Source organism: Bos indicus, chromosome 8, assembly GCF_029378745.1.
Source record: "Bos indicus isolate NIAB-ARS_2022 breed Sahiwal x Tharparkar chromosome 8, NIAB-ARS_B.indTharparkar_mat_pri_1.0, whole genome shotgun sequence".
In the NCBI taxonomy this organism is placed as follows: Eukaryota; Metazoa; Chordata; class Mammalia; order Artiodactyla; family Bovidae; genus Bos; species Bos indicus.
In genome coordinates this window covers 564,875-584,066 of record NC_091767.1, presented here as the reverse complement: position 1 = coordinate 584,066, position 19,192 = coordinate 564,875, and the positions used below count along the sequence as shown (strand labels likewise).

General features: G+C 47.5%; 1 protein-coding gene across 5 annotated transcripts in view; it reads right to left on the bottom strand.

Annotated features, from left to right (window-relative positions):
* Positions 1-17,871, bottom strand: part of PALLD (palladin, cytoskeletal associated protein) — a 364,941-nt gene extending 347,070 nt beyond the window's left edge. For 3 of the 5 annotated variants that reach the window (XM_070794341.1, XM_070794342.1, XM_070794344.1), the window contains exons 1-2: positions 17,738-17,870; positions 4,959-5,993 (exon numbers count right to left, since the gene is read on the bottom strand). In XM_070794341.1, coding sequence (XP_070650442.1) covers positions 4,959-5,929 — 971 coding nt within the window. In that variant the 5' untranslated portion in view covers positions 5,930-5,993; positions 17,738-17,870. Of the gene's footprint in view, positions 1-4,958; positions 5,994-17,737 lie in introns of all 5 variants that reach the window. The other 2 variants (XM_070794343.1, XM_070794345.1) reach the window with 2 other exon arrangements.
* Positions 17,872-19,192: the final 1,321 nt, after the last annotated feature.

Genomic DNA, 19,192 nt, shown 5'->3' with positions numbered 1-19,192 from the left:
ATCAGGACTTGGGAGGCATGGACCATGCCTGGAGCTGACCCAGAAGGGACCCCCGTGACCCAAGGGGATTGAGCAAGGCTGAACCATCATAAGGAATGTTTAATAACAGACCTCAACAGGGGTCCTGAACCAAACAGCTTAAACGAGATCCAGGAGTACAGCAAGGGCCCCAGGGGAACCCCTCCTCTTCCCTGAGAGGGCTGAAGGCTGACAGACGATATACTGATGTGGATGTGGAATATCCAGCTGGACCTGCCCTGATGCCCTGTTCCCTTGTGGAGAACATTAAGTGTACTCCCAGGTCAATCTTCTGCCCTCCAAGCTGCACCTTTACAGTTGGAAGACCAAGCCTCACCTAGATGTCCTGAAGAAATTCTGCAAAAGCTAAGAGTGATGTTTGGATTGACAGAAGGCCAGAAAGAGCCAAGATGGCTGTCCCAGTAGCAGTAAAACTCTGTCCAGGGGACAAGGTGCTAAATTTAAGTAAGTAAGTAAGTATCAGTCATTTAGTCATGTCTGACTCTCTGCTGCCCCATGAACTGTAGTCTACCAGGCTCCTCTGTCCATGGGATTTCCCAGGCAAGAATACTGGAGTGGGTAACCATTCCCTTCTCCAGGGGACCTTCCTGACCCAGCAATTGAACCCAGGTCTCCTGAATTGCAGGCGGATTCTTTACACTATGAGCCATCAAGGAAGTCCAAATATAAAGCAACAGGCATCTAAAGAGGCACATGAAGGAAAGTATAAAGCCTCTGACAATCACCTTCTTTAAATATCAATTATTCAGACCTTGTTGATCTTCATGTAACACTTCCATCCCATCTGTACAAAAACCCAGGACCAGAGATAACTGTTCTATTCAGGATTTGAGGGCTGATGTGCAGATGACACCACCCTTATGGCAGAAAGTGAAGAGGAACTAAAAAGCCTCTTGATGAAAGTGAAAAAGGAGAGTGAAAGAGTTGGCTTAAAGCTCAACATTCAGAAAACGAAGATCATGGCATCTGGTCCCATCACTTCATGGGAAATAGATGGGGAAACAGTGGAAACAGTGTCAGACTTTATTTTTGGGGGCTCCAAAATCACTGCAGATGGTGATTGCAGCCATGAAATTAAAAGACACTTACTCCTTGGAAGGAAAGTTATGACCAACCTAGATAGTATATTGAAATCAAGGCTATGGTTTTTCCAGTGGTCATGTATGGATGTGAGAGTTGGACTGTGAAGAAAGCTGAGTGCTGAAGAATTGATGCTTTTGAACTGTGGTGTTGGAGAAGACTCTTCAGAGTCCCTTGGACTGCAAGGAGATCCAATCAGTCCATCCTAAAGGAGATCAGTCCTGGGTGTTCATTGGAAGGACTGATGCTGAAGCTGAAACTCCAATACTTTGGCCACCTCATGGGAAGAGTTGACTCATCAGAAGACTCTGATGCTCAGAGGGATCGGGGGCAGGAGGAGAAGGGGATGATAGAGGATGAGATGGCTGGATGGCATCACCGACCCAATGGACATGAGTTTGAGTGAACTCCAGGAGTTGGTGATGGACAGGGAGGCCTGGTGTGCTGTGATTCATGGGGTCACAAAGAATCGGACACGACTGAGTGACTGAACTGAACTGAACTGAACTGAAGACCAAAATATGACTAGATAAACTTTGCAAGGGAAAAGCACACAATTTCTCAACCAACTCTAAACTAGTTAGTGTTTGAAGTATCAAAAAGATAAAGAAATTTACTGCCAGATGGAGCAGAGGCATTAACTAGGGTGACTGCAGCCACCCCCAGAAGGTGCTTGTGAGGATTCCTAGGAATGGCTGAGTATTTCATCTTTGGACTCCTGATGTTGGACTGAGCCAAACACAAACATGAGGCTCTTAAAGGAAATGACAATAAGCCATTAAGCTGGACTCTGAGCTGTCATAATGTGTTCCACACCACCAAGGAGAAACTTTTAAGAGCCCAGCATTTGGTTGCCCAGGTATTTTGTGCATGAAACAGTCTTGGAGCTAACTCAATACTTAGATACCATCAGAAGGCCTGTAGCTTACTTTTCTAAACAATTGGGCACCTATATCAAGGATTGCCAGTTTGCTTCTGGGCTGTGACTGCAACCTTTCACAAGGGGCTGAAAAATGAACCCTCGGCACACTCCACATCATGCACTGCCTTTCCTAGAACAAAACAGTGGATGTGGGCTCACTTTGGGGAGATGGGGCAAAGACCAGGGCACACCACTCGACATCTGAATGTCACCTTACAGGCAGTATCAACTCTAAACCCAGCCACTCTGCTCCCTAGGACAACAGGAGAGCCTGTTTACAACTGTATACAAATAACTGAAGACCTGAGCTGACTGGTCAGCCTTTAGACATACTCTTGGATGGGACCAGTTTCACAAACAAGGGAGGGGGGCGTGCAGTTGTAGCTCATCAGGAAGCCCTGGAAACAGAAGCCATCGTCTGGGTCCATCTGCCCAGAGCTCACTGCTCTCATCGTCTCCTGCCCTGAGCCTAGGAGCTAAGAGACAGTGACCACATGTACTGACTCCAAGTCAGCCTTCTCCGTCGTATGTGTGCACGGGGCCACCTGGAAAGAGAGGTCCACTGATGTCAGGAAGGAGAGAAACGAAACACACAGAGGAGACACCAACCTTATTATTAGTAAATGCTGTTAAAATGCCAGGAGGAGCAGCTGTTGGGTGCTGCTTGGGTCACTCAAATGGATCATCACTTAACTAAAGGAAATAATTAGGTGGATCTGGCGGCACAACAAGCATCCAGAACCAAAGACCCAGATCTAGAGACCCTACCACTAACTCGAGTGTGGACCATCCTCATTGAAGCCTCAGATCTGGAAATGGATCATCCAGAGAGCATGCACAGGGAGTTCATGAAGACTGGGGACTTAGATGGCGCTCAGGACGAACAGCCACAGAGGCCAGGTTTATGATGAGTTTATCCCAAACATTTAATGGACAGAATTTTACTCATCTACACTGAGGAACCCATGATGGGAGGGCTGTAAAATGTCATGGACTCCAGCAGTTCACTGTTGGTCCATAAAGACAAATGAGCATTCAAAAGGTAAACCAAATTGCTAATCTGTTTCTGGATTGCTAATCCAGAAACAATCCTAAAACTGGGCCACCCTGTTGATAAAAGGGTTACATGCTCGAGGGACAGAACCAGAGGATGGTGGCTAAAGAGACTTCACTGTACACCAAGTGCCAGGGACACTGTAGAAACGTCTAGACGCTGGTGATGTCATCACTGTGGCAAGGCTTTCCCACATAGTACAGAGAAAGTTTCTGCAGTAACAAAGGCCTTCCTCCGAGAAATAATCCCTTGTATGGGGTCGCCTCTTCTGATTCAAAGTGACAAGAGAGGAGCTCTCATAGATGACGTGACTCAAAGGTGTCAAGGCCCTTGGAACGTGATGAAGCTCATGCTTCTTGGAGACCTCAGTCCATGGGGAAACAATGAATCATTCCTTCGCCAAGACAAGCCAAGAAACCAGAGTAACCTGGGATAAGGTCTGACCAGTTGCCCTGCTGAGGGTCAGAGTGGCCCTGAAAACAAGCTCCTATTGAGCCTGTACATGATGTTCTACAGGAGATCTTCCTGAAGGTCTCAGTGGTAACAGCACTACATTTGATAAAATGTGTACAGCGTCTCGGTGCTGTCTTCTTTTCTACACATAAATATGTGTCTAGCCCACTAGGGTTTCCCACGACGTCCCCTTGCACTGCACAATCCCCAGGACTGCATCCTCCTCACACTTGGACAAACCCACACAGTGAGCACCCGTGCAGGCATATGAAATAGCCCCTGTGACGTCCTTCTGGTTACACATCCTCCAGGAAAGCTAAAGTAGTCACACCCTGGCCACCCCACTCCCAGGTACTTTAAGTAACTCTTCAAAAGGAAACAGCTAAGACTCCACCTGGCCAAGACGAGAAGAGAGTAGCATCTCAAAAGCAGACTATTTTGACCTAAGAGTCTGGTACAGGCCTACATAAATCCAAATTCAATCACTAAAATGTTAAAAACAGGTTTTCATGGATTCCCAAAGAAATAAGGTCTGTTTTGAAGGACTGTTAAAGTTAGGAGCCATAGTATCTCAGGGTTAATCCTCTTACTCATCAAATTCTGTCCTCATTGTCCACCTCCTACATTTAAAGAGCACCGCCTGCCCCGCCCCAGACTCATAGGACGATTGCCTGAGACTTCAGAGTTCAAGGTGGAACATGCAAATATTTATTAGGTAAGTGCAAAACAATTTCATTCTTCTTATAAAAACCCACATCCCTCATCAGCAGGAAGCAGCTAGCAGAGGTCCTCAGCCCTACTTCTCTTAAGACTGAGGCGTGAACAAAGAAAAAGCAGGTAAAACATCACCGAGCTTAAACGGACATAGCTCCTTGCATAGGTGTATTGAGGAAATCTGCAGTTATTGTAGGGAGACCGCACTGTGCAAGTTCAAGATGGGTCCCCACCCCCACACCCTCCACCCCATGCCCCTCCAACCCCCTGCTCCCTAGCCATCTCCAGGATAACCACAAACCCAGCATTTTCAGTCTGCAGATATCGGAGCATAGAAAAGCTGCCACACTTGTGCTTTACAAAGCGAGGAGTCCCTAAGTGAGGATGACCCGGCTCCAGCACAAGGTGCAATACTGTGGACTATCATCAAGGCAGCTTCCAAGCTTGAAATTCCCTGGACCCTTAAATTCCACCCTGATCCCTGGATCGAGAACCAGATTTGAGCCTTGGCTCCTGTCTCCCTGCTGGTCCAGCTTGCAATGGAGCCTTTCCTTTCCTCAAAAGCCAGGGCCATAATACTTGCGTCTGTGTGCTTGGGGAGCCACGCCCTTGCCTTGTAACAGAAATCTCTTCTCTCACACTAAAGTACAAGTGAGGTCTATGCAAAGCATCTAATCTCCGCAACCAGAGTCCTACCTGACCCGAGGAGGTGGGTTCCCAGTGACTCTGCACTCCAGGTGGACCCGACTACCTTCTGCCACTTCTTGGCTCCGCAGCTTCTGGATGAACCTGGGAGCGGCTGGTGGGTGGTGGGCGCTGCGGGGCGGTGGGGATGAGGGGCTGTGGCTGGGCCGGGCCAAATCCTGGGCCACAGGGTGGTGATGCCTGGGCTCTGGGGGCCTGGCCCCAGCCTCCACGTCCTGCCTGTCCCGGGTTGGGTGATGCCCAGGTGCCGGAGGCCTGGCCTCGGCCTCGACGTCCTGCTGGTCCCGGGTGGGGCTCCGGCTGGCCGAGGCGCTCCTTGGGTCTGACGGCTGGTTTTTAGGGGACAGGTACCCGCTGTCCGGGGACGAGGACTCCCCGTCCGGGCTCCTGGTTCTGGGCTTGGCAGCTTCTCGGAAGATGGAGGTCAGCTCCTCTATGAGGGTGGCCGCCTTGTCATTCAGCGGGCTTTGGGGGCCGGCCCTGCCAGGGCGCGTGGCCCTGGGCTTGGCAGTGGTGCCGGGGGCCTTGGCCACCTGCTTCCCAGCCTTGCGCAGGCTCCGGATGTAGCTGGGCCTGGCCAGCAGGGGCGAGACTCCGGGCTTCCTCCGCGATGCGGGTGAGGAGATGTGCTCGGCTTGCTCTGCTGGCGGAGGCGCGGCAGGTACCCGCCTGCGGGCCCCAGGTGTCCCTGGGGACGCGTGCTCGCCCGGCCGGACCTCTGGAGGGGCCGGTGGCTTCCGGCGGCTCCTGGGCGAGGGGCTGCAGCACTGCGGGACCTCCTCGCAGTCGCAGTCGTCCGTCTCAGAGCTGGCGATGGCCCTGCGGGCCAGATCCAGGCTCTTGTGGATCTCCTCCTGGCTGAGGAAGGCCGACAGCCCGGGGAAGAAGGCCGCATTCTCGCCATCTTCCAGCAGGTCCGAGAGCGAGTCATAGAAGGAGTCGTGGGAAGACGTCTCGGACATAGTCGAGAGGCTCTCATGCACTCTGTCCGCTTCCACAGGAAGGCCGGTGTCTTGAACACAGGCTCTGAAGGACAGGAGACACACCTGCGTTAGTAGGAACGACTGGGTGGGTGTGTGTGTGTGTGTGTGTGTGCACGCGCGCGTATGACCACGGTACTACTCATCCACAAGTTGGGAGAAACATAAAGGGGAAAACATACTTTTAAAATCATTTCCTCTATAAATTGGAAAAGGCATCGAGCATACCTGTGTTTATTATTGACCATTTTCCTAATTTTTTAAATTCTGTTTTTATTTATTTGACCGTCTGGCTTGTGGGATCTTACTTCTGGAACCAGGGATGAAACCTGCACTGCCTGCAGTGAAAGCACAGAGTCCTCACTGGACCCTCGGGGAAGTTCCTTGTTCATTATTTTAATTTGATATTTGCCCCCGAGTGAGTACTAAGCATCTCACGGTGCTGTGCTGTGCAAGTCGCTTCAGTCGTGTCTGACTCTTTGTGACCCTATGGACTGTAGCCCGCCAAGCTCCTCTGTTCATGGGATTCTCCAGGCAAGAATACTGGAATGGGTTGCCATGCTCTCCTCCAGGGGATCTTCCCAACCCAGGGATCAAATCCACATCTCCTGCATTGGAAAGAGGATTCTTTACAACTGGCGCCTTGAGGAAGCCCAAGCATCTCACTAAAGCTCTTCAAATAATTCAGGAGGGTGACCCCGCCCTTGGTGCTGTGAGTGGTCCAGGGCTTCTGACCCTCAGGCCCTCCTCCATCGCCCCACCCACTTCTCTTACAGCTCGAATTTCATTGATGTTATGCGAATAGGAGTGTGTTGATATTTTAAGCAAATCTGACTCTGCTTATGTCACCCTAAACCACAAAATGCACTTTGATTTGTTTTCATTAGTGTTTAGTTTTTGATGAAATTTTTGAAACCTTTTTATCTCTTCCTTTCCTGGTGTGCCCATATGTGCATTCACATTCATTCATTCATTCATTAGTTAATTCAAGGAAGAGCTGAAAATTGATTACTAAATTTCAGGTGCAGAGGGACAGCTGTGCTCTAGTCAGCAAACTTCCCCGTAAAGGGGCAGATAATCACTGGACTGCTCAGCATGGGGGAGGCATTTACCAACAGCCATTATACAGATTATTTCCCTTAGAAACTGTACAACTAGGGCTTCCCTGGTGCCTCAGTGGTTAAGAATCCACCTACCAATGCAGAGGACACAGTTTCAATGATCCCTGATCTGGGAAGATCCCAGATGTTGAGAAGCAACTGAGTCCATTCACTGTAACTATTGTGCCCGTGGTAGAGCCTTGGAGCCACAATTACTGGTCACACGTGCTGCAGCTACTGAAGCCCTCGTGCCCTAGAGTCAGTGCTCCGCAACGAGAGGAGCCACCGCAGTGAGAAGCCGAAGCACCACAGCGAAGACCCAGTGCAACTAAAAATAATAAATTTTAAAAACCAACACCCCAAACAAACAGAAGACCCCAAAACTGGCAGGCCCGGTTTAGAAAGAAAAAAACTGAGGGGGGAGCCAAGACTCCACCCCATATGATGACCCACACTGTTCGTCTCACACTTGTGGTTTTAAAAAGGTGCCACTTGATGGGATCCGGTTGTCTGAATCAGGTGTTGCTTATAAACTGCTTGCAGAGTGAAAGAAAAAATAATAGCAGGAGGGCATATATAGTCCAGGTTTAATCTGTGACCCCAATATTGCTGCTAAAACATGCACAGGACTCAGGAAAGCGCTCATATAATGTGGATGGAAGGAGAGGTTTCTACGTGGCCCAAGCCTACTAGAATAGTATGCCTCAGAGATTTCCTTGTTATTCAACCAACGGCCAAATTAAGAGGCTGTAAGCAAAGAAGTACAACTGCAGACATCGCCATTATAGTTCCGAGGTTTCATGGCTTGTTCCCCACAGTGCATCTGGCAACTGTGTGTTGGTGAGAAGACATAGAAAATGCAGCACACCATGAGTGCTGGGGGCACATGGAGGGCCAGGTGGCCCAGCCAGATGAGGCACAGCTGCCACTCAAGGAGCTGCAGGAGGAGCTGGGGTGGGCCTCTCGGTGCCCTGGTGGATGAGGGTGACCTACGACTGGGAGATGGGCATCTTCAGGACCCCCAACACCTACTACAGGGGCAGCTACTTCAAGGCACCTCAAGAGCCCCATCTGTGATCCCTGTGCCTGACACACAATGAGGCAGAAAAACATAAAAACCTTGAAATTTGGAGCAGAGAAAGGTTTATTGCAGGTCCTGTAAGGTGACAGGTGGCTTCTGCCTTAAAAACTGTAAACTCCAAAAGCTTTCAGCAGAGCCCACATCTCGGAAAGGGGAAGGAGGACGTGGTGAGTTGTGGCAAATGTCTTAGTGTCAAAGCCTATGTTTTTGAGGCAGGGCACCGTCACAGTGCTCTTGTAAATGTCCACCAAATCAACTTTCCTCTCTGATCTGACAGGAAAGGCCAGGTCCCCAGGCGCAGCTGTCACCCTCCCCTGCCCCAGTCCTGGCCAAGAGAAGGCAGAGCTCAGATGGTGTCTCTCAGGGCCAGGTCCCCAGACCCGTCCAGTGGTCACGGCTGAGGGGGCCAGGCACCTAGGACCCAGCTGGCCTCAGGCTCCTCAGGACGCCCAGATGTGGGGGCAGGTCCCATGCAGATGGGCGATGCCATCAGATCACAGAGGTGGGGATGGGGAGAGGGTCACTGCCACCTGGAGGCCTGGTCTTGGCCAGCAGCCTTGGTGAGCCTCTGGAGCCCGCAGGACAGAGCCCCCAGACTGCTCCTGGGCCCCCAGCTCATTCTCTGGCCTGAGGCTGGGTGAGAAGACAGATCCACCTCTTATCTCACTGCTCAGCCTGACGACCACCACTCCCCGACAGCTGGCTGAGTGTGCCACTAAGGGCTGCTCACTGGCCGGGCCTGGGTCCCTTCACGCCTCAGACTCTGAGCCTGCTTTCAGATGATGGCGTGTCCCTGCGGCCCTTGCCTTTTCCTGCCTCCCGCTTCCACTACGTCGTGGAGGAGTTGGCGGGTGGAAAGGTGTTGGGCTCGCTGAGGAGGGAGGTGGTGCTTTCTGTGTGGGTCGCACCGCTCCGAGGGCAGCTGCCCGCTGTAGGGTGGAGGATGGAGACACGCACGTGCCGGGTCTGGTAGACGTAGGAGTACACAGCTTGGTCAGGGGCTGAGAGGTCACAGGGAGGAAGGGCAGAGGAGGTGAAATAGAGCCGGGCACGGGCAGCCCGGAGCACGCTGCTGATGGTGACGGATGCTGCTGGCCCTCAGAGGGCCCCATCCGGGCGTCAGGCGAGTGTCACGGCAGGACAGAGCGTGGTCCTGCTCAGCGCTGGGTGGGGCCTCGGGGGCCCCGCCCCCAGCACAGCAGCAGTGCTCGCTGCACCGGCCGCCGGCTCTCCCCGGCCCCAGCCTGCCCGAGACTCGGGGCCACACGCGGAGTCGACACACTGACCTGCAGTCACCTCTTCTCTCTCCCTTGCTTTACTGGGAATCAAAATAAAGCGACTTTATGGGGGCCTAAAAGGAAAGAAAATGCAGCTCACTGAAAAGCAAGTAAAGAGGGCGCGAGGTGAGTGTCCGCTGCAGAGCAGCGTGGATGGCGGGCAAGTCTGGATGAGGCTCCAGCACGTCTGTACGTCTCTGCCTGCTCTCTTCTTTCTGAGGGAAGCAGAATCTCCTCAAGATCCTTCTGCTTCCCCTCCATCTCCTTCGTGTCTTCCCTGTCAGTGGTTTAGTCGCTTGTTTTCCTCTAGAGTCTGTGGGTCCAGCCTGCTCAGGAGGAGAAACGTCTCCTGCGGGTTTTGGTCACTCATCCTTTCCCAGAGTGAGAAGCGGGCATGAATTCCGTTGACAACTGTTTTTTCCTCACTGACTATACAAAGAAGAAGGTGAGCCAGGCAAGGTTCGTCCTCTGTCAGGAACCTTGATCCAGGAAGAGGGATTAGACAAGGTCAGAGAAACCAAAGAGGAGGAGGGAGGGACGTGGGAGATTGACACGGGAGATCTGACGGTGGGAGAAATCACGCAAGTTTGGCCATGTCACTCCTTTGATCCCTTTTCCCCAGTGGGGCCCCCGTCCCATAAGAGGAGGTCCACATGTAGGAGGCAGGCTCCCTGTGCACTCCTGGGTGTCAGTGAAATGTGAATTCTTGAGTCTCATGCCCCACGTCACTCGGACAGGCCCTGTGTCCCTGTGCCCAGCTGTCCACTCCCTGCTGTGAACAGCTGTATTCTTCCACATCCCCACGCTCTGCACATGCAGTTTCTTTGCCCGTCCTGTCTGTTCTGTGTTTCCAACTCCAGCTCCTTGAAAACTGTACTTAATTTCACTTTTTGTTGGTGACTGCCCAGTCAATCAAATCCACTCCTTCTGAGGGCTTCCCTGGTGGCTCAGTGGTAAAGAATCCACCTGCCAATGCAGGACTTATAGGTTGATCCCTGTGATAGGAAGATCCCCTGGAGAAGGCAGTGGTAACCCACTCTAGTATTCTTGCCTGGAGAATCCCATGGACAGAGGAGCCTGGCGGACTACAGTCCCCACGGTTGCAAAGAGTCGGACATGACTGAAGGACTCAACAGCAACTTTCTTTGCAGGCATTTTGCTATACACTCATTTTATTGAACTATAAGTATGAGTTAAGAGCCCTGTGAAGGTCAGGAAAGCAGGTGTGTGAGACAGGTGTGTGACAGCCTCTATGTGGTGGACATCTGGCAGGGTGTAGGTCACGATCGTGGCAGTTGAGGAAGAACCAACCTGGTGTTTGAACCGGGTTTGAGTCCTGGGTGGGATTTGACAGGAGAGGGAGCCACACGGCCACGGCAGATGCAGACCTGTCTGTGACCCCCTCTTGCTCTCAGCCCCTGGCCCCAAACTCCTCCCTGGGCTGGGATTTCTTCAGTGAGGAGGGAGGCGTTCTGCTCTTTGCCTGGTTTTGTCACCTGTCTTATCAGTGGTCACTCAACGCCTGGGCTCTGCTTTCTGAGAAGGACTTGATAAAGTAATCAGTGTTGTGTGTTCATAACCATTAACAAGTACACGCAAACTATATATAGGTGTTACTGTTCAAAAACAAAAGTGGTAGGTCTGGAAAAAAAACCCCTTATCTATAGAGACAGTGATTTTTATGGTTTTCATTACCATCAAGAAAAGTTTGTTGTGAAAATATTCAGAACCAGATAGGCATTCCTTTTCTGGCATGTCTACTATGAGATCAGGGGAATTCTGTGAGTGTTAATACCCTTCATCATGGGTCCCAGCAAGTTCAGAGTTAAATTCTGAGTCATAGAAATACAAATGTTTTTAGTCAAAGCATGTTTCTGTCTTACTTTCTTATTCACCAGCAGTGATTCTCTGAGTGCCTACTACATGCCTCTTTTGCAGGCTGGGGACACAGCCATGAGGAAAGGGGGCTTCTCTGCCCTAAGGAGCTGCCATTTTAATAGAGAAAAATAAAAAGTGGAAGGGCTCCACTGTTGGCTCAGACAGTGGAGAATCTGCCTGCAATGCAGGAGACCCAGGTTCAATCACTGGGTTGGGAAGATCCCCTGGAGTAGGGAATGGCAACCCACTCCAGTACTCTTGCCTGGAGAATCCCATGGACAGAGGGGCCTGGTGGGCTACAGTCCATGGGGTTTCGAAGAGTCAGACATGACTGTGCGACTGTACACACATGCAAAAACTAGGAAACAGAAAATGTCAGGCTCTGATTTCTTAGGCTTGGTTTCGTCGTCAATCTTTTGTTAGTTGATCTTTGGAAACTGTAATGTGTTTTCATCCGTCGGATCATCTCCCAAAGTTGTTAGGGAACAAGTGAAGCGGCACGGGCTGGATGGGTGTTTGCAGGCTGCCGTTGGTGTCCACAGACCACAGCCGTTCCACTGTGGGGGCGGGGTGACAGTGACAGCAGGAGGACCCTTTAGCCCAGCGGTGCTTCAGACTCTTGAACTGTGCAGTGGGGGAGCTGCGGGCACCCTCCTGCAGCCGGTGATGATGATAATCACACGTGATGCCAAACTCTCAGTCATGAGCAAACATTCGGTAAAGCACAGGTTTGGGAGAGTCTGAAAAAAAACACTAGGAGGCATCGTAGCTGCCTGTCCATCTTGACCTTCGGCAAGCAGCTATCCACAGCTGGCGTATCCCAAGGAAGCATCGCTGTCAGGCGCTAACTCCTGTGGTCACCTATGTCGTTGCATCCCCGTGCATATTTCATCCATTCTTAAGGAATTTCTTGCCACTCAATTTATAGGTCATTTCTAACTGTTAATTTTATGGTGCACAACTTCTCCCTAAGTTCACATTATCTGGCCTGTTGGACACATATTCAACTATGAAATATAGAGCCTATAAGTAAGTTTTCACTGAACATTTAATATTTCTTATGCGTATCACATTCTGACATAAGCAATTTTATCTTCTTAAATTGTCTCAGCATTGCTATCTTGGTGTTTGGGAAAACACTTATTTTTGAGTTCCTCAACATGTAATAGACATATAAATGTATATGATTCACAGATGAATGCACAACTAATAGAAAAGACAGAAAGATTTTAAAATTATGAATAACATTTGTGTTTAGAGTTGCTGACCTTGGGGGCAATTATCTGAAAACAAGATCTATGTTGTCCAGGATAACCCTCTATTTTGTGGGTCAGAAAAGACTTGTGGACACCCCCTGCAGCATCTCGAGGCAAGCACATTGGCTGCTGAAATGTATTGATAAAAAAATTCCCTGACTGAGAGGTTGAGGGAGACAAAGCACCTCATGAGAAGCAACAGGGTCTTGGAAGGAGAAGAATGCAGGTGCAAACAATAAAAGCTCACCTTCCCCAAGGAATGCCATTTCCAAGTTTTGAGCTGAAGGCTTTCCCAAACTGATGATCTGACTTGCAGTGGTTGGACAGATCAGCTTTACAGTGTTATGAAAGTGATAGGCCTTCAGTAGAAATTGTACTAGGAAGTTTGAACTTGTTTCTTTTCCCAGGCCAGTGACATAATCCCATCCTCTCTGGAGATGATGGGAAGTGGCCACTGTGCCCAGTCAGCCCCATGATCATGAGGGTAAACAACTGATGTACTTACAACTCTTCTGGACCCAGACAACCCCTCTGCTTTTCACTGTCAGTTCAGTACTCAATGACTTACACAAGATACTCAACACTTTATTGAAAAGCAGGCTTTGTGTTAGATGGTTTTGCCCAACTGCAGGCTGATGGAAGTGTTCTTGGCACACTGAAGGTGAGACAGGCCAGAACCTGTGGCCCTTTGCTGTAGTGCTTGCATTGGGACAATCAACTCCTCCAGCAACAAAATACAAACAAACTATAAGGGCCTAAAAATAACTGCATGAGTGATTGGGGCAAATTATGCATGTGCATGCTCAGTCACTTCAGTCATGTCTGACTCTTTGTGAACTTATGAACCATAGCCCACCAGGCTCCTCTGTCCATGGAATTCTCCAGGCAAGAATACTGGAGTGGGTTACCTTGCTCTCCTCCAGGGGATCTTCCTGACCCAGGGATGGAACCCACTTCTCTTATATCTCCTACATTGGAAGGCAGGTTCTTTACTACTAGTGCTACCTGGGAAGCCCTAAATTATGGATGGCAAGATACAAAGACACCACAAAGCCCAACTGCCACTTCTGAAGCATTTGAAACAAAAGCAGGTACCTGCACATGCCCTCTGCACACACCAACACCAGAGGGGTGGGCAAGCCACCTAAGCCACCCTTCCAGCTCGACCCCTGGACACTCCACTACCCTCAGCCCATATAACGGAGCAGCTTGACTACCCCCCCTTAGGGAGCAAGTGAGCAAGGGAACCTGTTGTTTGTTCTCGATCCCTGCCAGTGCAGCAGAGGCCCTAGTAAAGCCTTGTCTGAATTTCTCCTCAGGCCTCTCATCAATTTCTATTGATTAAGGAGGCAAGAGCCCTGGTTAGTAACAAAGGTGGGCTGGGCTGGTAGGTAAGTGAGATGTGTTCAAAGCATTTTCAACTTGGGATGGATGTGCCGGGAGCGAGCCCCATGTAAATCCAGGAAAATCTGTAGTGAACCATTGGATCCTGAGAATAATAGGGTAAGCACTGTTTTTCTTTTGCTTATTTTGATTATCCAACCTATGGCACAAAAACATCCAATTGTTTGGCCAAAGTTGAACCAGCAAGAAATAGACTTACAGTTGAAACCTGCGTGGAACTGCCACATTGTCTTTTCCCAGTGAGCACATTACGGGTATTTACTTGAATAATGTAGATAAAGGGAGCACTTTTGTGGCAGTTTATGGAATAGTTTGTAGGTATTGATGAGCTACTACAATTTTGAAGGGGAAAAGTCTGTGATGTTAGAAAAAGACTGACAGGCAGCAAGGATCACTCAGTATTCTGAACCACAGGGGCCAGGTCCTTTAGAGAGTCCAGACAGTGGCAGCAACATTTCACAGGGCATTTAAAAGTACATATATACTTAGATATAAATACACAGGAAGGTTGCAAGATTGGGAATCAGGCAGTGGGCGCTGATTACATCTGTGGTGGGTAAGGAGTCATGCAGTTAGGGGAATCTTTGGTTGCTGTTATCTTTGTGGTGGGAGTGGAAATTCTGAGTGATTTCAATGTTTAATTTAGCATTTTGCTTTCTGTTTATTTTCCTATTTAAACAATTACTAAAAGTATTAAAAACCATTGGTACAAAGATTCAGGACTAAAAATATTTTAAAATAAAACGCAAACTATTAAAACCAAATTTGAAAAAGCTTTAAAACATTTTTTTTTTCTTGTTCTGGAAGCACATGCAGGTCCTATATGAAATTTCTTCCTTCTGTTGATTTAACATTTTTAGGTTAGGTCCAACATGGAGCTGCTCCTGCCTGAGGCCCATGTCACCAAACCGAAGCACGGGGAACTTCTGTGTCCTTAAGGACACTCTCTACTTAGTCACTCAGTCGTGTCCAATTCTCTGAAACTCCATGGACTGTGTTCCGCCAGACTCCTCTGTCCATGGGATTTCCCAGGCAAGAATACTGGAGAGGGTTGCCATTCCCTCCTCCAGAGGATCTTCCTGACCCAGGAATCAAATCCATGTCTCTAATATCTCCTGCATTGGGTTCTTTATCATCTGAGCCACCAGGGAAACCCAAGACTACTGGAGTCTCTTCTCCAGGGGAACTTCCCTACCCAGGAATTGAACTGGGTCTCCTGCATTGCAGGCAGATTCTTTACCAGCTGAGCTACCAGAGACACTCTGCTTGAAATATTTGCATGCGGTCAGCCAGCCCCAAGCCAGGCCAGCGCTGGCTTCCCAATTTATGTCCTTGCTCGTCTCACCACAAACAACAGTGACTCTGCAACCCCAGCCAGTCAAGTTATTTCCATTTTTCTCTTCCCTGTTCTCTTCCTATAAAGCTTTGTGCCTTCCTCCTCAGGGTGCAGCTCTTCCAAAAGAGGCTGTCCACTTCATGAAGGGTTAAACAAAGTGTGTTTATGTTACCTCAGTTGTCTTCTTTAATCATCATTTATTTGTTTTTTAATTTCTCCAAGTATTTAAAGAAGTTTTTATTTTATTGAGTCTTCCCAGGTGGCGCTAGTGGTAAAGAATCTGCCTACCAATGCTGGAGACGTAAGAGATGTAGGTTCCATCCCTTGGTCAGGAGGATCCCCTGGAGAAGGAAATGGGAACCTGCTCCAGTATCCTTGCCTGGAAAATGCCTTGGACAGAGGAGCCTTATGGGCTACAGTCCATGGGGTCGCAAAGGGTTGGACATGACTGAGTGCACACACACACCACCGTATGTAATGGCTTCACAATATTGTGTTAGTTTCTGCTGTACAACAAAGTGAATCAGATGTAATCATCATTTTAAAATCAATCTTCCCTTCCTTCCTTTCTTTCTTTGTAATGTTCTTTTTACCAAGGGCCCTATAGGACAAAAGGCAAATATGAAAACTTTATTAAACCCCAAATGCACAACAATTTTATCAACTATTTCTTAATAAACACATGTGGATTCCACTCTTTCCTGATCTTTAAGCAAGTTATCATCACAGGGAGGTATGGCATATTTTTTCTCCAGCTTTAAATACTCCCAGACAGTATATTGTAGCTCAGCTTCAGAGACATAACATAATAGCTGGTTTCATGCCCACAATAGTTATATGAAATGTTTCCAGAGAAAGTGTTTGCAGTTACTGGTGTCCTCTTCAGATACCATCTTATCCACCATATTGAATCTGTGGGAGCTGCTCTACTGGAATTTAACTGGGGCATAGCTGTCACCTCCAGATGCCTGAATTACTGGCTAGAGCTCAGATATCACAGTTCCCTTTGATGTCACACACACACACACACACACACACACACATATATCAGTGAAGTGCAGGCTCTTGTCTTGGCTTTGGAGATTTCAGCTGGTATCTCTTTAAGTATGTGTCAGATTTATTTTGAATCTTGACTAATTCTACCCTCTACATTTAAACAAAAATGAGGTAAAGAAATGAAAGTGATTGTAACTGTCCCATGTAGTCCAGATTTCTCTTCTACTGTTAAGTATGCTCTGGCCCTTTCAGCTTTAGCAACACAGAGTGGTTTGGACGGAGCTGGGATGGGGACCCTAAGTCATTATAGACGTGGGAATGCAGAAGGACAGACCCTGTGTTCTAGGAAATGTAATCATGTATTCACAGATACATATTGCCTAAATGAATCTCTTAGGCCTTGTCTGCTGTTTATAATGGAGGAGGAAATGACAACCCATTCCAGTATTCTTGCCTGGAGAATCCCATGGGCAGAGGAGCCTGGTGGGCTTCAGTCCATGGGGTCCCAAAGAGTCGGACCCCACTGAGCACACACGGGGATGGGCTATTCGTAATAACTTGTCAGATAGACTCTGATGTTTAAAATATGGGTAATGGAAGTGGGCTCTGTTTTTGAGGAAAAAGTATATTGGAAAGCGTATCTATCCTGTAATAAGGATTTCATTTCTGCACATTCATGATTGAGGGGACTTGGTCAGTGTTAAATTGTCAGGCAGTGGGCTCTGAGTGTGGACACATTGTTCATACTAGAAGGTAATTAGTATTTTTAGCAAATGTTGAAAAAGTAACATGAGCCTGAAATCATTCTGTATCAACGTCATCTATTGGATTCAAGACAATTTAATGTGTAACTTACAACAACATGATATAAAATTTTACTGTAAAGCTTAAATTTGACTGTACTATAATTTCCCTTGATAAGCTTTATCTTTAAAAAAAAAGGCAAGCTTTGTGCATAGATAGAATTTAAGATGTCTGCCTTTACTCTCAACATTTAAAAATTCTCTGAAAGTGTAATTAACAACTTAAATGTTACTACAACCTAAAGAATATCATTTGAAGCCATTTGTAGTTAGCTTAAGTATAGGCAAGGTTCAAATTAACAGCATTCTTACTTTCTTTAAAACAAAGCACAGACACAGACTTGATGAATGTTGGCTCCATCATTACATTTGATCCTTTTGGAATGAATAGCACCAATTTAGTTTAAGATTATTACAGACTAGGCAGTTCTCTGACAACATAGGTAGAAACAAAGCCTGCAGGTGAATCTTATACGGTCTCTGTTCTTGAGATGAGTACAGAATTCCCATTACTTTTTCTCTCCAAATAAAAGAGAAATCAAGCCATCTTCTAAACAGTGCTATATCTTCTGGCAAATGACTATAATGTTTTCAGCATTTAATAAAGAGTTTAAAAATATTGCCTTACTAGTTAGTACATTAAGACACATTTTACAGACCTTTTCGATCCTTGGCTACTCGAGGATCCCCAAAGGTGATGGCTGTCAGAGGACCGTTTCTTCTTTACCAGGGGAGCAGAGGTGGCCTCGTCTCTTCGTGACACACTGCTTGGTCCGTGGTCACTTTGAGGCAACTATGGCCTCAGATCCCATCTGTCCTCGTCCTCCACTCAGCTATATTTGGTAACTGAACTCATGTTTCCGCAGACGGCCCTGGCCAGGGATTCCAGCAGCCCAGATCCGAGGGCTGGGTTCTTAGAAATTAAAGGCTCTAAGTGTAGAGGGAACTATATTTATGGATCTAATAAACATGGGATTTACGCGTGTTTCTCTGCTCTCTGACTTTGTGACTGGAAATCACCACCTGTCTTTTAAACATATTCTCAATTAAAATGTGCAGTGTGTGAATCTAAGGAGAAAAAGCGACCCTCTTAAGGAAGGCTCTTCTGACTATAATCTTCTGCTCTGTGCATTTAACTTAGTCACATGGTAGATTATCCTAAAATATCCAGTAGCTATTTACAAATTAAGGCACCTGTCAAATGGAGAGGAGAGCCCCCCGATCTCTCACTTCAATTTGTTAATTAAAAATTGTCATATGACTTTGTGTATGTGCAGGACATAGTCCAGCACAGGATTAAGTAGACACGAGACAGACATGAACACACCGGAGCCTGAGTCTTACACACGTTGCAGTGCTGAGCACTTGGTCGAGGGCTTCGCACATCCTCACTGGCTAGCAAGTATCTGATGATAGAATAAACAGATGTTGAACAGATATTGTACAGGACAAGGCTGAACTCTCTTACACTTGTAAAAAAAAGTTTCATTACGTATTCTGTAACATCACATTGTAACATGTTCTAATATTTTGAACTTCCAAAGAACAAAACAGAAAGCTTTTCTATTCCAAGGTCAGGCAGCAGAGTCAAATAGAAGGGGCAGAAAATAATTACACAAAAACTCCTGGTGCAGTAAATTTGGAAATGAAGTGCTACTTCTTCCTTTGTCTGGATAATATTGTTCTAGTCGATGCAGGTTCTTATCTAGATAATTTTTTTCTTTTCTTTTTAAAAATATTTTATTTTTTAAAAACTTAAAAAAATTTTTATTGGGAGATATTTACTTTCAAAGAAATTTTTTTCTGATGGTGGAACACTTAGAAAGGGCTACTCTTAAAGTTTCCTTTACAGGTAGTTCTGGTCCTTTCTAATCAGTCCTTGAAAGTGGGCACATTCCTAGGCTGTTTCAATGCCTTGAGGCGGGTGGGGGGGTGGTGAAGTGGCTGGTAAAAACAAAAGTGTTTATGTTTCCTTCTTACTAAAACCCTTAAGATGCTAGTAAAAACCCAGAAGGATAAAAGTTGGGAGAGAAGACAGTAGAAGATTCTAGAAATGGACAGAATGGCTGGGAAATGGCTAATACATAAATGAATGGTTTAATTCATTGGGAAGT